Here is a 17087-nt window from a genome sequence, read left to right as displayed (position 1 = left end):
ATACCGAAACTCTTCTACTTTCATGACACTGGTAGAGCCACCAATAATTGCTTGTCATGAAGCTCTCACAGAAGCCCAGCACCAAGGAGTCACAGTCACCGCACTTGTAGAGCCTGCTGCTGATTCATGTGCTACTCACAAACATACCTTAATGCTAATCTGTGGTGGTAGGAATCTACTGTATTCCAAGATCTTATCCACTGGGAAAGCAGAAGGAAGCATAGGCAAAGGAGCTTTCCATGTTGTCGAACACATTCTCCATCTGAATAAAGAGAATTAGCTCTGTTGAACTGGATTTCTTAGAACTGAACAATGCCCTGTGTCCTAACTTTGAATGATGTTAGAGGATTAGAGTTCTACTCCTTTTCAGGACACCCATCATAGATAACCTTAATGCTTCTAAGAGCCAAAACTAGGAAGTCAGGCAGTTCATCGTTCACTCTAAACTAAGGAGCTAAACTTGATGAGCATCTGTAGACTATGTTAAGGAATTGATCATACTCACCCAACTTTACAAAAGTAGTGACTGTTGTCGTCTTTTCCTTTTAGCCAAAACCTGAGGATTGCTTCTATGTGTACTGTGGTCTGCAAATGACATTCTCTTTGCTTGGTATACATAAAAAGTACGTAGTCTGAATCAAAAGCTTCTTCCATTTCCTTCAGAGTTACACAAAGCCTTTACTAAAAGATGTTTACTGTAGCTGTACAACTTGTTAAGTTGGAGATGCTGTCTTCTGTGTAAGCAAAGTTCCATGCATATCCATCTAACCCATATACTTTTCTACATTACATTATAAGCAAAGTGGCCCAAATCAATTATTCATTTCCTAAAGTATGTGAACTTTGCCTTTGTAGAGGTGGAGACGATTGAGATCCAGCAATGGCTGGTCTAAAAGAGGAGATAAGAGCGAGAAAAGAAAAAGTTATAGTGTGACAGAGAAAGGCCTAATCACTAATTAGGCAAGTGAAGAAAACAAGATTAATGAGCATGCATGAGCTTATAGCTCAATTATTGCAGATATATTTCTAATCCTTCTCACATCTTAACATGGACATATGGTAGACATATATCCATTTCTATAGTTCTCAACAAGAAAACACAGAGCTTGAGGAGGACAAGGATGAACAAAGCTATGATGAGGAAATGTTTAAGCCATAAGACACAAATGCAACATAATTAATCAATCATATCATACAAGCAATCATTTGCAAGCTGAAACGGTGACATCTGACCATTTGGGTGATGGTACATTTGCCAGCCACAGATTGTGATTGTGACTGTGACGTTGCCATCACCTACTGGCTGTTCTTTGGTGTATGCTAAGGTCCGCACCATTAATGGTGATAAGATCTTTTCGTGCTCTATGGCACTCTCCTAAGTAGCTTCCAAAGACGGTATCTTATGAACTCGGTGATTATGCTATACGTATAAATGGATCAGATATCACGAACCAGATGTCCAACCCGACCCGAAATGCCGAATATGAATCCTCATGTAGATGTAATAGTTAGATCTGCCACAATAATATTTGCATGCTTTTCTCCATATGAGTATTGTTAAGTTGATTTTTGATTGTCAGTCTCTAACGGAGAGTCAATCAAAGGTCCTTTCATACTTGTCCTGAGTTGATTTCAATCAACACAATCATTGCCCGATTCCGATTATATCGAACCTTATATTTTTTATTTATATTTTTGATAGAGAGGTTTGTATCTCAAGACGTACGAAAGGAATAATTTTATAGTGAACTCCTAATACTATTACTCTTGTAGTAGCCATAGAGTACGAGGAAGATGATGTGTCTCATCTGAAATTAATTACCATCGTGCTACACCAAATACGAGATATGATAATGTTTAGTCCATTGAGTCGAGATATCAACCACGTGATACTAAGATGTTAGTCTCATAGTGCTAAAGTGTCGATCATGTAACGATGAGATGCCAACCATATGATGCTAGAGTATCAATTTTATAGTACTATGTATCGACCATAGAGTGCTGAGATAACATATCTATACGATAATCTTTTCGTACATAACAAGCTTGAGATAAGCATGGAGTGGAGCTTGTACATCTTGCCCACACAAGAACTCAAAACCTTCTTTCTCCTCGCCAAGCATGCGGAGCGTGTTCTCTTCATCAACTTAACCCTAAAACAGCCTTCTAAGTGGCATGCATCCATGAGTATCTAAAAGCACTGATGATGACCAAGGAGTCCAAGTTCGCAGCAGGGAAACAAACCTCACTTGCTCAAACTTTCTGTGACTTCTTGGAGACTTCCTTCATCTTCCCGCTTTCGCCAGGGTTCTCGTGAATGCCTGATGTGCCAATCCATGGCCTGAAAGGAACCAAGTCACCATGCTGATCTAGCTACGTATGATGTCCGTCATGCAGCGTCGCATACATGGCCGGGATTGATCTGCATGTGAAGCTTTTTGGCATCAACATTTTTCTGTAATTATTACCCACTCGAAATCGAGTTGTTCCATCGACAAGTCTGCTTGCTTTGATGAATAATCGTGTCGCGATGAAGATTATGGCTTTTCTTAATTAATGACAGCCAACCAACGAAAGTTTTTTCATGTGAGTAAGTAAACAAAAAGGATTACCAAAGTGGTTTAAAGCCACTCAGAAGATTGAGGTTAGGAATTAAAGAATTGTTTATGCATTCATAGCCATAAACTACTGTTATGTATGTTCACGAAAAGTCTAGGGTTTCAAGTCCTTCTCTTTCAGGTCTTGGTCTCAGCCACTGCTATAAATAGAGGTGTAGGTTCGAGTCACCAAGTCATGCTGATAGATACCACCATTCACCAATGGCACCCAATGGAGAGACGCTAATCGCTTCCTACCCAAGAAACAAGCCCGACGTTCCCCAGAGGCCTCGGAGGATCTCAATGGAGGGCCTTCAGAGGGCGATATCCGACCTCTCCTTCCAGCTCGGCAAAGAGGCTGTGGAAACAGCACTGCCGCCCATATCCGAGGTGGAGGACGCCAAGTGCGAGTGCTGCGGCATGTCCGAGGAGTGTACGCCCGAGTACATCGGTCGCGTGCGCGAGAAGTTCTCCGGGAAGTGGATATGTGGCTTGTGCTCGGAGGCGGTTAAGGAGGAGATGGTGAAGAACGGAGGGAAGCAGCAGAAGGCTCTCGAGGCACACATGAGCGTGTGCGTGAGGTTCAACAGGATCGGGCGGACGCACCCGGTGCTCTACCAGGCGGACGCCATGAGAGAGCTCCTGAGGAAGTCGTCGAGAGCGGGAAGGGCGCAGTCTAGCAGCCCCAGGGACAGGGAAGGGGTCAAGAAAGGGGGGATCACGAGGAGCTCAAGCTGCATTCCAGCCATAACCAAGGAGATCAACAAGTGCACAGCCCTGACCGATCGACTCAAGCCATGAGTGTTTTACATGGATGGCCAGATTATGTTCCTAGCTCGAGGGTTTTTTTTGGGTGCAGGGAGTGATCACTCGTAATTGTGACCCTTGACCTTGGTTGTTGACTTTTCTTCCTTTGTCAATGAACCTTCTCTGTCTATCATCAAAGTTGACTTTTGCGCAGGGGTTAGTATTCAACCCTGCCATTGTCTGTCCATTCTGTAATGTTGGCTGAATATAGTTACAACATGAAGAACAAGTAGAAGCATTTCTGGTTTCATAACATTGACTACAAACATCACATTCAACACGAAGATTAAGAAAACACTTGAAGAAGTTGCAGACTAATATAGCAGACACCAAAGATCTCAACTATAATCCCTCGTTTGGTAAGCCTAAACGAAACAGAGACACTATCTATGATAGATATGAGCAGTAAGAAGCCACGAATAGAAGGGAACCAAGCGCCACCATGTCACGAAGAGACGCAGCTGTTGCTGTCCATGAGACTGCAGAACTCGGAAGCGGAGATGGCGCCGGCCCGGCAGCCGCAGGAGGTCGCTGAGCATCCAATGCCTCTATCATCACCCTCTGTCCCATCTTGCAGTGGTCGACGTCGCCGCTGACGAAGTAGTAGAATCCGGGCTGGTCCAGGAGAAAGACTGTGCTGCCGTCCTTGGACGCCGACCCACCTCCGGTCTCATTGCAATGGTAGTATCCTCGTTTACTGACCCTAACGACAGAGTCGTTCTTGTAGTCGAACGCTGCAAGTGAGTCAAGCAATTCAAGCGCCATCACTTACTGTTACTGCACTGGCAGAGCACTCACGAAGCACTCACCGAGCGAATCGCCGACGCGGAACGCGTACTTGCCAGCCCAAGTGTCGTACATGGTGGCGTCGTTCTTGTCCGGCTCCCTCCATCCCTCGGCGTCGCCAACCCTGTAAAGGTTGGTGGCTCCGACGAGGGAGCACATGGTGGTCATCATGATGATGCACAGGGCGGAAGACGAAGCCATACGTCTCTCTTCTTCTCCTTTCTTCGGTGACCGGCACAATGACTCGGGAAGGGTTTCAGGGAGGGAGAAGTCGAGAAGGTTTGATGGCGGAGAAGCGACAGCATGAAGGAAAATAACGTGAAGCGACGGGACGTGTCCGTTCCGTTCCGTTTTGGCGGCTTAATTAGCGGAGAACGTGGCGTCTGATCATCATAACCGTTCCGAAGCAAGCCGAATCTGATCGGCCCAAAATGGACGTTGGACGGCCCGCAATCATCCATAGATCGTGTAACAGGTGGCACTAATCCATCATCCGACAAAATCTATGGATTTTGTCCGCCGTTCATGACCTGGACATCTGCTGACGTCGTTCAGGGATCGAAACGTCTCATCCTTGTTTTCTGATTTGATTTCGATGCAAACTCTGAAGTGGGGTAGGCTTATCTCGGGTGTTCGTAGTCACCATCGGATTTTGATGCAAAGCCAGTGTCGATGCAGATGTCGTCCAGTTAACTTGCTGCAATAGCTACATTAATCATGAATTAAGCATGGAAAGTAATACTCGAAGCTGAAATCATGCAGTAATGCAATGCTGTAGATGACATATAACTGACACATAAAATAATAGAGGAAGGTGCCACTGACAGTAAACAAGCTTCGACAGATAAAATAATAGAGTAGGCTCTTGGATTGCAGAACCTTATCCAACTACTATTTGGATCTTTCAATCATATCAATGTCGAGTTTGACCACACCTTAGAACAAAAGACCTGTATCAAGAAATGCTCCCAACGCAAAACAAAGTCTCATCTGTACCTCTATTTCTTAGGTCAGGTAGGAACAAACTTCACTTTTCTCTCTCTCTCTCTCTCTCTCTCTCTCTCAAGAGAGAGAGAACACATGTTGACAACCACCACATAATTATTTCACCTATTAATCAATGTCAAACAAATCAAGAGGTCAACATCTCGATCAGTGGGAACATTTAGGCAAAATCTTGGTAGGGCCGATCACATTCTAGGGTTTCGGCCTTTCTGTGAAACCTTCCTTCAACCTCCCCCTCGTTGCCAACGTTATCTTACCCATTGTCCCATGGCTTGTCGTCATTATTCATCTCATATATATCTTCTTCCACATACCTCATGGGTCATTTTCACTGCTCTCTCTCTGGACCGTCTTGATGATACCGGGGAACACGTAGGTCCTCTAGAAATGAAGCATCACCAACCAACCTTGATGGTTTCTTAATTCGATGTTAATGCAAGATGTTGACGTGGAGATCGATTTGGATGTTGCGTTGGAAGGACATGCATGATCTCAATTGTGGCGGCGAATGGCTGAGCATGAGTGTTTTATACTACGTCCATCATAATTTCATATCTTCTTTACCATAATATCTATTTATCAATAACAACGGTAATAAATACATATAAAGAGAAATTTAAAAATAATTTAAAAAAAAAATATTTTATTTTCTATCATCCTCATAATTACTATTATTTTTATTTTTATCTAAAAAATAACATAATATACTTTTATAATTAGTTGTTTAATACTAATGAGATTTTATTTTAAACTAAGAATAAACATTACATCTTCAATAAATTTTTTACCATGTTTGGTGTTCACAATAGTTATTTATTTTTCTTACACCTGATTGTTACTATCATTTCTCATATGCACGGTAGATCTGATCGAATTATCAAATTTTTAAAATAAAATTTTATCCCATATCATATGATTACTATATTCACTATCTAGAAACCAAACAAATCTAAAATATTTTTTATCACATGTTATAAAAAATATTTTTATTTTTTCATGATAATATATTTTATTTTTATTCCAATAATCTTTTTCATGGCTATATATTTTAAAATGAGAACATAGATGAACATTTGGATTTTTTTTTTTGTGTTAGTAGGTTTTCTCAAATATGTCTAATCTTTTTGTAATAAAAACATTGATAGATTTCTTTGTTATCTTTATTGGAGTTTCTTTGACTTTTATTTGTTATCTTTATCAATCGTTTTGACCTCTTCCTTAAGATATAGTTTTTGAATTTTTCTTTTGATCTTTCTTCGAGCATATTCTAAAGTTTTACCTAAAAATATATTCACTTTTTGTTTATAAACTAAAAGTGAGCTCATTAATTTATCAACAGGTAATGTATTTATATCTTTAGCTTCTTCTATACTAGTAGAAACAAAATTAAATTTTGGATATAAATTTCATATTTTTTTTTCTACTACTGTTTAATCTTCTAGGTTTTCACTGACCTTCTTTGGTTTATAATATAAAATACTTTTAAGAAAAAAAATTAATGATAGATTTAGAATATTTCATCATAAGAGTTTTGATTTCATATAAAAAATTTAAAATTTTAAAGTTTTTACCTTGTCTATACCTCTAAACATACTTTTTAATATTTTTTAGTTATTGAAGCCGACATAATTAAGGAAAATAAAGACTTATCTATTTCTTATTGTAGCATGGAGGGAGCTCTTATATCTTTCTATATGTTATCATTCATTTGATTTTTTTAATTTTTGATAATTTTATGATTTTGTATCTCATACTCAACAAAATTATTTTCTACCAAATTCTATAATCTTAATGAAATAAATGGAGTTCTCATTTTAACGATCCAAACTTAATAATTTTTACATTTGAAGATGGGAAGAAATTGATTAGGAATATTTACTCCAATGTTAGTCATATATTTTTTTTTACCTTCTGGATCTATTAGTTTTATTCTTTTTTAATCAACGTATATATTTCTGTTGATCGTTTTTGAATCAGTCTCTAATAACATTAGTCCTTCCAATCACTCGAGAGAAAGATAATAGAATGAGTACTTCCAATCCCTAACGTTAGTCCAAATACACCTATTTATAACATTAAAATAGATATTTATATTTTTAAAGAAAAATGATAAACATCACACAACCACTTGGATAAAACAATCGCATCACATCTAACCCAACTCCTCATATTATTTCATTTAAATTTTCATCTTTTATTTTATGAAATCTTAATTATTTGAATTAATTTTATCGTACCTTTAGCGTTAACTCGTTGAGTACTCGAGGACTACGGATGGAATGGAAGATTATGCATGGTGGCAGCTGACACAGTATAGTATTATTGGGTGATATAAATCTCTTTCTTTTCTTGTATGATTAATATTAATCATTTTTATGTTTTAACTATCGTATCAGTATATCTTCTAAATATTTTACTTTATTATTTGAATAATATGAGATTTGGATCATAAAAGTAGTTGATGCAATTTAGTCTATTGGAAAATTTGGTTGCTTGGATTCAAAGTAAGAAATATTGACTTGATTAAAGCAATTAATGATATGATTAAACATATTTAATAGGTATTTTTAGATCATCATTCCATTGGACTCGTAAAAGTTCACTTATGAATCAAAGTATGGGTAAATAGTATTATCCATGACCTTGTCCCACGTCAAGGATAATTTTTATTATGTTCACATCGAATTGAACTCTACGACGATGGTCAAGCAAGATTCATAATAGACAATCTCCCTCGAAGAATTTTGTATATTGTTAAAGATATTTTTCATACTAATAAAATTTTGTATGGAAGTTGTATAGCTAACTAGTTAGCTACTTAATGCTCAGACTAGCAAACTTTATAATCTCTAGAGGAATTCTGATAAAAGATATATTTTTGTGAAGTTTATTGATATGTTCTTCCTATTTATATAGAATAGGAGGGAGGATTTCTCTCCGTAAAGCAACGAGATTTTCTTAAGAAAAATTCTCTCTCCTAATCTATATAAATAGGAAGAACATATCAATAAACTTCATCAAAACATATCTTCTATCAAATTTATTTACTTAGATCTCTTGGTTCACCTTCACACAGGATTGTTTCCTTTCATCAATAAAGATTTATATAGCTCTTCCTTTTTGCTAAAAAACGAAATCCAATTACATTTGTATTAAATGTGTTAGGTTTATGTTATTGATAGATTTTGAAACATGCAAAGTCTTCCTTCACTAATTTATATAAGTTTATTTCTTTGCGAGCTCGGCCTCTAAATATGCTCCCAATTACTCTCATAGAACGATCAAGTTTAGGAAATGGTGCTTTCAGTGGAGTATAATATTAATGAGGCAACTTGTTTTGCTTAACTCAACTTGTCCATCATTATTTCTACTAATAATGTTGCTTAATCCTCCAATTAATCACATGACATTAAACTATAGTTAAATCTCTCGTCCTACACCAATGTGTGTTTGGACAATCGTAACGACCATTAAGCACTTAGATGCATAAAATATATTTAATCATAGAACCACATGTTCATCATGTCATCAATGAGTTTAATTACTATTACAACATTAAATTTTGTGTCTTTGCATATGGATCTACCAAATATTCTACTTCGCCAAAGCAACCATGAATGGAATAATTCTCTCAAAAATGTTAAGGAAGTCTAAATACAATTTTCTCTAGCAAATAGTTATTCATGATTTAGATGGAGTGTCACGGTTAGTTCTAATTATACATAATAACAATAACAATAATAAAACTATAATGATCTAACTATTTGGAGTTAGATATATGAATCTCGATAAAAGAATACTATTTATAATTAAATTTAAAATATTTAACTTTTTATTTATATTTTAAAAAAAAATTGATATTGATTATTTTCTTATATAATTAATATTCATGACAGCGTCTATGTTTCCTTGGCACATATTCATATCATCCTAAATAATTCTTACTCGTTTTATCCTCCATTAGAGTTACGAGTAATTATTTACCAATAATTTTTTTCATATATTTTCTAATAATTTCATATATTCATATCAATATTTTTATCTTAATAATATAATTTTTTATATATATCACTTCTTATGTATCCAACACTTGAATCAATAAAATATTTTTAATTGTTTAAAAATTTGGTGAATATAATTGATTCAAAACACCTAACATTTCAACAAAAATTCTGCATCAGACAACCTACTTGTTCTTACTTTAAAAACGTAAAGAACAATGGAGTCAAAAAGCTTGCATATATAATAGAATAGAAGATAGAGATATTTTCATGGCCGGCCTCCATGTTAATGAATAGTTTTCATTGTATGGGCAATCTATTCTTCACGTTGATTGGAGTATGTCAGAGGCCAAACAAAACGATCATCACATAAGAAGCTTTATTGAAAAAATGAAAAAGCTTAAATACATTAACATGTTCCTCTTCTATTTATACATATTAGGAGGAAAGATTTTCCTCAACAGAATGGAGGATTTTCCTTGACAGAATAGAGAGATTTCCTCATATAGTTAGAGAAATCTTATCTTCTATCATGCCCCTGTGAGATGATGCTCCTGTCAAGGATACCAATCTTGGATCGGTGCAAAAAATGGTTTACGAGCGAGAGTTGTGAGGGTATAGGCATTCCTTTCGCTCCCCTTAAGTTCGCCCTTCGTTCTATTTAAGTCCGCCGACTGTTGGCAGATCAACGAAGACTATCGCGGTGAGAAAGATGAGGATTGACCTTGAAGCTCTTAGGAATTTGGTTGCAGCAACATTGGTCGCTGGCTAAAGGTAAGGGCGACAGCGTTTGCTTTTCTCAGCGGCATTGGTCGCTGGCGGAAGGCAAGAGCGAAGCTTCGCTATACCATAATGAAATAATAGAAGATAAGAACAATAATTGAATAAGTGAAAAAGCTTAAATACATTAAATACCTCTCCTATTTATACGGAGGATTTTCCCGTAGTTTCCTTACTCTCTGTTTTCCAACCCATATTTATTATAGGCCATTAATTATCGATTCATGCAAATGCCATTCTTGCAGTTGATTGATTTAGGTAAATGGTGTTTCGAGGACTAGTAGAGTGTGGTTTGGTCATTTTGCATGCATGCTCGATAGGACACACACAAGGTTGCAGAATGATTGAGAGGAATAAGAGAACAACAGCTGTGGAATGGGGCCAAAGAGAGAGCTGTTACCTGCAGCACCATTTGCTCATGAATCTCGAGGCTGTGTTGCACGTATAGCATGGGTTGGTCCTGTGGTGCAGTGAGTGGTGTCTCCTTCTTGGATATGATGTTTTATTACTGCATATATTGATTGCCTTTCAAGTGGAGATGGGAGGCCGAGATGCCACAAGGCTTGCTGGGATACAAACATACACAGAAACATGAACTTAATTGCCTGACTTAACAACTGAGGGAGAGTATAAATTGGGTTTGCATAATATGCATCTTGATGTCCAAAATTTGGTTCATTCTCATGTTCTATGTGATTATTCTTCTTCTTGTACTAGAAATATTAATAATTAATCTGAATCAAGAATGAAAAACAAAATCATATATAATAAATTTTAAAAAATAAGACACTTAATATAGTAATAATTTATAAGTCCAACGAAAAATATTAATCGCCAGCGACCTGATCAATAATTGAACCATATGAACATCAATCCAATATAAAATATTAAATAAATATTTATATATATCATAAAATATTTCTTTTGATTAAATTAATTTTAAATTTTAATCAGATAATAGTAATCAAGGTTTAGAAGTGTTAATTATATCTACGAATATAGGTACCCGTGGAGACCTCCTCTTAATGAGATGAGGATAGAGAGAATAAATGGGTATGAAGGCGATGATGAGAGAAATTTCTTATTACTAGTATGGTTATGAGATGGGGGCGGGTGGAGTACTTCTCACCTATTCTCGTACTTATATTCACCTGGTAAATATGTGGGTTGAGACGTTGGGCCCAAATAGTAAGTGGATCAATTGTTCATTTGATTCAAATTAGACTAGGTTAAGATATGATCAAGTTGATTACTAGTCATTTGGTTCGATTGAATCAGATCACACAATATCAATAAATATTATTATTTTTTTATATTTTATATATATTTATATATTTATATATTATTATGATATATAAACTTTATATTATTATTATTTATAAAAATGTATATTATTAATTAATTTTGATAAAAAAATTATTTTAAAAAAATAATTAAAAAAAATAAAGAAAAGTAGATTTCTTGTCCCAAGTGAGGATTCCCTATCCCTACCATGCCCTGTCCAAATAGGAAATGGGATAGGGATGAGCGATGAGACGGAAAAGTATTTTTTATTTCATCCTGCCTCGTTGATATCCCTAGCGAGGTCAATTATTTTTTTACTAAAAACTTTCACTCAGTAACTTGAGTGTTCGAGAAATTATATCCAAAAATTTCATCCGATCTCAATCTTTACGTATGTCGATCGAACATATGAAACATTATCATAAATAAGATATCATTCACCTCTCGGTTACAATGTTTCAATATTCGCTAGAACGTGATTCATGCTTGAACTAAAATATCTATTACAAATGTAGTGTTGAATGATATCATTTTACCACCTTTATGTCCGCATCTCATGGTGGCAAGGGAGTCTAACAGACAGAGACGAACGCCACCTCCGATAAGAGGTGTCGAAAGACGTGCGAAGGGAAGGATGGAGAAGAAGGTTTGTCCGGATGGAGCATCATCATCATCATATAATCATCAACTGTGCCATGTTTCAGTGGGGAAGTATTATACTATGCAAAGTGTTATCTGAATCCAATACACGTTTCTGACAAAATGGATGTCACAATGCCCCAAAGGCATTAATCTATTGCCATCAGACTGTACATGCAGCCAAGAGCAACCTGTAGCAAAGCTGACCACTCATTATTTGAATTCTAACCCATGCAAAATATTTCATGGAATATTAAATTAAACTTCATATGTGGCATGAGAGTATGAGTTAGATTAGAAGTTGCATCATGACTTGTAGATCTCAGTTAGTCAAATCCTGTCAAAACTAGTCAATTCATTTGCTACTTCTTCATCCAAGCTTATTAAGGAATAAATATTCTTTCAATCAAATATGACATCATAAATGGTGCCTAACTATATGAAAAAAAACCCCTATCAGAGCATGAAAAAATATCGTCAGATATGTTCTTATTGTCAATTTTGAATGAATTCCATATCTTTTTACACTACGTAAGAAATGACTATCATCAAAATTATTATAATAAATAAATATTAAATTTATTTTAATTTGAGCGTAAGAGGGACCGAGATGCCTTAAAGAAGATGACATGAAGCCAAAATTCTCTCAGGTTCGGTAACTGAGATCTAAATTTTTATATAAGATAAATTAGATCATGTCAATATACCAAACAGATGATCAAACTTGTCAGTATTACCAACCATTGTTTTCTCAATAAAAGAAAGAAAAGGCCACCACCATGTTGGTATTATCTACAATATTACAATGGATGAGCCTTGCAACCTATATATTATAAGCAAAGTGGCCTGTCTCTCTCACATAGAAAGAATCAATATACAAAGAGCAAAATGGAACCCACGATGAAGAAGAAGAAGAATCACATATAGCCAACACAAAAAAGAACAAAAAGATTCGCTTGACACCTTAGGATTTCTTGTTGGCATCCCAATATCTAAACCCTGATTCACATTAAATTACGTGTGTAGTAGTATAAACACATACATGACACTTGAAGGGAGGTATTGTGGTAGTTGCACCACCCTATAATGCACGCATAGTGATGTCTATTTCCCACTTTTGGAGTTAAAATATACGGTGGGGGGCACGTAGAGATTAGTGTTCTTCTTTAGGGGGCGGCTATTAGGTATAGCAAAGATAGCAACAAAGAATCTAAAGTCACCGTTGTGTGTAATGGCAACTGTTCCTTTATCCCTGCGTGCTTGTTAGGCAACTGTTGTTTGGATCCCTTCATCATTGTAAGGCGCACCCTCGTCGTAAATGGAGAGTCGACGTCGGGGCCCACCTATGGTAACTACGTGATTTGCTCTTCCGCGCTTGTACGTAAATCGCGTTGAGTTTGCCGGTAACGATATGGAGCCCAAACTACGTACGTACGTACGTACGTACGCGTACCTGCTTGTCTTACGTACCCAAACCACCTAAGGAAACTACGTACGTATACCCTGGAACTCACCCCCGTCGTATGACTGCTTGTACATCGTCGGCGGGTCTCTGCATATATTCTCGATTTAATTGAGTGTTGAAATCTTGAAAGAGAATGGATAACGATTCTACGAAGCTAATATTTGGTTTTGGAATGTCATCTCTGTCAATGAGGTTGAAGGAGAGAGAGAGAGAGGTGGTTGGGTACTTATGGTACAGAAAGAACCAGCACAAAAGCGAATGGATTCTGGAGAGATGCAAAGCTTATGAACTGTAATTGGTGATTCTGATGTATCTTTCTGCAAGAAGAAGCAAGAACTGCAAGCACAGCAGGCAGTGAACTGAAGGCTTCATCATAAAGGAAACGAGTAACAACTGTGCATTTGATCTGGAATTGCATGGACATTATGAGCTCCATGAAGCTACTAACAAGAGAGTGAAGAGAGAAGAGCAATTTAGCCCTGCAGAAAAATTGAAAGGGCATTCGAAAGGAGAGAGAGAGAGAGAGGGTTGACATTTGTGTGACTCAGAACTCCCATAAACGAGTGTCGAGGTTTGTTGGGACCAAAGCGTCCGACCATGACATTTGAGCCGACGGCGCGCCGTAAGGATCGCTGTCCGGGCAGAGCAACGAGTCGAGCGGGTCGTGGTGGTAGACGAACTCGGAGCCTGGATCGGTTGAGTCGAGGAACCATTCGTCCAGCCGCGGCAGCTCGACGATCTCCCCGAGCTCGTCGTCGGCAGGGGGCGAGGACCCGGGAGACTCCGGAACAGCGGCGGGCTCCATGGCGGCGGCCTTCGCGGCGGCCGCCTGGATGTCGCGGGGGGCGAGGGTGGCGGGGCGGGGGAGGGAGGCGGCCAGCTCGGGGAAGTTGAGGATGGCGGCGGCGCCCTTGATGCTGAGCGCGGCCACGTCGTGGGCCCGCGCCGCCATCTCCGGCGTCAGGAACGTCCCCAGCCAGATACGCGACTTCTTACGTGGCTCCCGGATCTCCGAAACCCACTTCCCCCAATTCCGCATCCGCACGCCGCGGTATACCGGGTGCCTGCTCTGGTCGCGCTGCCGCTTCTCGGCGCCGCCGCCCCCGCCCTTGGCCGCCTTCTTGGCAGGCTTCGTTTGCTGATGATGAAGGCCCAGAGATGGGGAAGATGAAGAAGAAGAACACAGGGAGGAGTTGGAAGACACGGAATTGTCCCTTCTGTCAGTCTCAGAGGGATTCTGAAGATACGCCATTGACTTCCAAGAAGCGATCTTTTGGGTTGGGATTGGTTTGCCCCCCACCGAGTCTGTTGATGGCAACAAAAGATGGAACCTTTTTCAATGTTGAAGTACAGATATCGCGTATCTGAAAGAAGGTATGCAATTTGGTATTGCAGAAAGTCGCACAGATGTTTCTCTAAGCCAATGGCCGACCTTAAACTTGCCTTAAGGCAGGCGGAAACTGCCCATACGCGAGAGAGAGAGAGAGAGAGAGAGGATAAAGTGGGAATTAGGATTCGAAATGCCACCAGAGAGGAGAAGAACCACAAAAGCAAGCACTTTTCCTCCAGAGATAGAGAGGAGAAGGAAGACGATGAAGAAAGAGAAGGAATACGATGGGTTGGGACGGCGAGAGTAGGGGGTTTTAGTAGAGAGGAGAAAGAGTGACAGTTCGCAGTATCTCCAATAATTCGTAATTGATGTCGCCTGCGGTGTCGTTATCATCATTTCCTACACTCCTAACAACCTTTCCTGCATATGATACATGATATTGTTATCTTCTTCCTCCCTCAGCTCCGCCTACAAGTTACGTCTCGTCAGGTCTAAGTATGCCTTCTCCTGCATTTACCACATAGCATGGTTTCCAGATTAGATCTCACAGGGTCTCTTCATGGTGACCTTGTGGACTCCACCCGTGGGTTGTCAGAAGACGAAATCTACGACAGGGTTATCAGACACTGTACCCCAGATACTGGTGTGATGTCCTCCTGCACATGAAGCTTGTGATGGGCTAGGAAACGTATATAGCTGCTGGGGTATCGTTGTGGTGTTATGTCAAGAGGCGTACTTGTCATCGTATGGAGATCTGGCCGACACCTCTAACATTATTTGCTGAGATTTACTAACTTCGAACTTCTATCCCTTCTCAACGTCAGATTGAAATGAAATTGTTCGTCCTTTTCGGAGGAATTATAACACGAAGGAAAGATTTAAGACATTGCACTCGCGTATAACATGCATGAGAACGTAGTTACATAATATGATGGTAGCATCACATATTGGCGACGGTAATTAATATGGAGGAACGTCCCGCTGTCACCTTCTTCGTTGCAGGGCTCAGTCGAGGTACCTGGCGCACCTGGTGATGACGCTGCAGCCGCGGCGGTAAGGGTTGGCCCGCCCGCTTCTCCTGCAGTTGTAATAGGAATGGCCGCGGCGGTTGCAGGGGACGCGGTCGCGGGAGAGCGCGCCGTAGCTTATGAACCTCTGTCGGCCGTTGGCGCGGTACAGGAAGCGGCGGGCGTCCTCCGGTTCCATGTCGAGCTCGTCGTCCTCGTCGACGCACTCCCCTACGAGGCCGTCGCAGGTGGGAGCCGAGGCCCCGAGCCCCGCGGCGTCTCCGCCGTCGACGCGGACGAGTCCCCACTGGACGTCGGGATCGGCAGTGGCGACGGCCGATGGCGTGGCCACGGAGGCGACGGCCAGAAGGAGCAGAAGGAGGGGGAGGCGGAGAGCCATGCGGGCCGGAGACGCGAGAGCGGTGTTTGGGGTGGTGGTGTTGCGAGGCCGCGGGTCCCTTCCCTTCCTACGGAGGGAGAAAGGACACAGAAGAAGGGACCAAGGGAGAGAGGAAGGTGGGGTGGATGTGGGGCTCGGGATATGGAGAGGGGACGTGGGGTGGGCTTCTTCCTGCGGGGCGTTTGGGGCGGGGCGTCTCACACTTGGAGGGGATGCACGCTTGTTAAGGGTGCAAATCGAGGCGAGGCTTCGCTGTAAGCTGCGGTGGACGACTGGTCAACGCCCATTTGGAGGAGATGATGCAATATTAACTTACCATCTTTATTACCTTACCGCCATCCAAAAATAGAATGTATATGCTTTGGAATTCGTGCTTGTAAGGATTGATGAGTTGAATTCTGAGGACGTTGATGTCATTTGGCATCACTTATATTTTATATGGCTGATTAATATTTTTCAGAACAAAATAAAAATATACATAGGCATAATTTTGTCTTGAGATATCCCAAGAAATTGGATTGAGTTTTCTATTGTGAATTATTGTTTCAACATTATTATTTCAGGGTAACATGTCGTTGGTATATTAAATTAAATATATAGCCTATCATGCACCATAAAACAAAAAAAAAAAGCATACTAACATTCAATACCAAAATTCTTTTTATAAATGATGAAGACGAAGTTGAAAATGAAAATCTTACGATAAACTATTAAGATCTTTACTAAGACGACTGACATATTTAATCAATATTTTGATGAATGAGTCTTATTCATTATCATTAAATCAATATTTTACATGTGAACCAAATAAATCAGAAACAAAATTCTTGTTTCCTTAATAGCACCCCTTAAATCTATAATAACTTTTGACATGACTCAGTCAATTGCCAGAAAAAAAATTTAAGAATCCTTTAAAAGTTTCAAGAAACCCAAATAATCACAAATTAGTATTTTTGAACAAAACAATTTAGCTTCTGCACATCCAT

General features: G+C 39.3%; 4 protein-coding genes across 4 annotated transcripts; 1 reads left to right on the top strand and 3 right to left on the bottom strand.

Moving 5' to 3' along the window:
* Positions 1 to 2747: 2747 nt before the first annotated feature.
* Positions 2748 to 3642, top strand: LOC103991249 (uncharacterized). Its single transcript, XM_009410625.3, has one exon. It carries the CDS (start codon positions 2820 to 2822, stop codon positions 3396 to 3398), a length of 579 nt encoding a protein of 192 aa, XP_009408900.1. The 5' UTR covers positions 2748 to 2819; the 3' UTR covers positions 3399 to 3642.
* A 48-nt stretch (positions 3643 to 3690) lies between these two features.
* Positions 3691 to 4656, bottom strand: LOC135642055 (early nodulin-like protein 17). The gene is made up of 2 exons (XM_065157838.1): positions 4214 to 4656; positions 3691 to 4138 (listed from the first exon to the last, which is right to left on the bottom strand). The coding sequence occupies exons 1-2, from the start codon at positions 4389 to 4391 to the stop codon at positions 3792 to 3794; spliced, it is 525 nt and encodes a 174-aa protein (XP_065013910.1). The 5' UTR covers positions 4392 to 4656; the 3' UTR covers positions 3691 to 3791.
* A 9092-nt stretch (positions 4657 to 13748) lies between these two features.
* Positions 13749 to 14971, bottom strand: LOC135642462 (ethylene-responsive transcription factor ERF039-like). The gene has a single exon (XM_065158624.1). It carries the CDS (start codon positions 14614 to 14616, stop codon positions 13909 to 13911), a length of 708 nt encoding a protein of 235 aa, XP_065014696.1. The 5' UTR covers positions 14617 to 14971; the 3' UTR covers positions 13749 to 13908.
* A 597-nt stretch (positions 14972 to 15568) lies between these two features.
* Positions 15569 to 16240, bottom strand: LOC135642723 (protein RALF-like 22). Its single transcript, XM_065159108.1, has one exon. The coding sequence runs from the start codon at positions 16099 to 16101 to the stop codon at positions 15700 to 15702; it is 402 nt and encodes a 133-aa protein (XP_065015180.1). The 5' UTR covers positions 16102 to 16240; the 3' UTR covers positions 15569 to 15699.
* Between the last annotated feature and the right edge of the window lie 847 nt (positions 16241 to 17087).

Source organism: Musa acuminata, chromosome BXJ3-7 (genome assembly GCF_036884655.1).
Source record: "Musa acuminata AAA Group cultivar baxijiao chromosome BXJ3-7, Cavendish_Baxijiao_AAA, whole genome shotgun sequence".
In the NCBI taxonomy this organism is placed as follows: domain Eukaryota; kingdom Viridiplantae; phylum Streptophyta; class Magnoliopsida; order Zingiberales; family Musaceae; genus Musa; species Musa acuminata.
Note: the sequence above shows the minus strand (reverse complement) of the source record. Positions and strands in the feature narration are given on the sequence as shown.

Coding starts and splice junctions, on each gene's coding strand:
- LOC103991249 (XM_009410625.3), top strand. CDS start 2,820: ATGGCACCCAATGGAGAGACGCTAATCGCTTCCTACCCAAGAAACAAG.
- LOC135642723 (XM_065159108.1), bottom strand. CDS start 16,101: ATGGCTCTCCGCCTCCCCCTCCTTCTGCTCCTTCTGGCCGTCGCCTCC.
- LOC135642462 (XM_065158624.1), bottom strand. CDS start 14,616: ATGGCGTATCTTCAGAATCCCTCTGAGACTGACAGAAGGGACAATTCC.
- LOC135642055 (XM_065157838.1), bottom strand. CDS start 4,391: ATGGCTTCGTCTTCCGCCCTGTGCATCATCATGATGACCACCATGTGC. Junction 4,139..4,213: donor CCGCGTCGGCGATTCGCTCG/GTGAGTGCTTCG, acceptor ACTCACTTGCAG/CGTTCGACTACAAGAACGAC.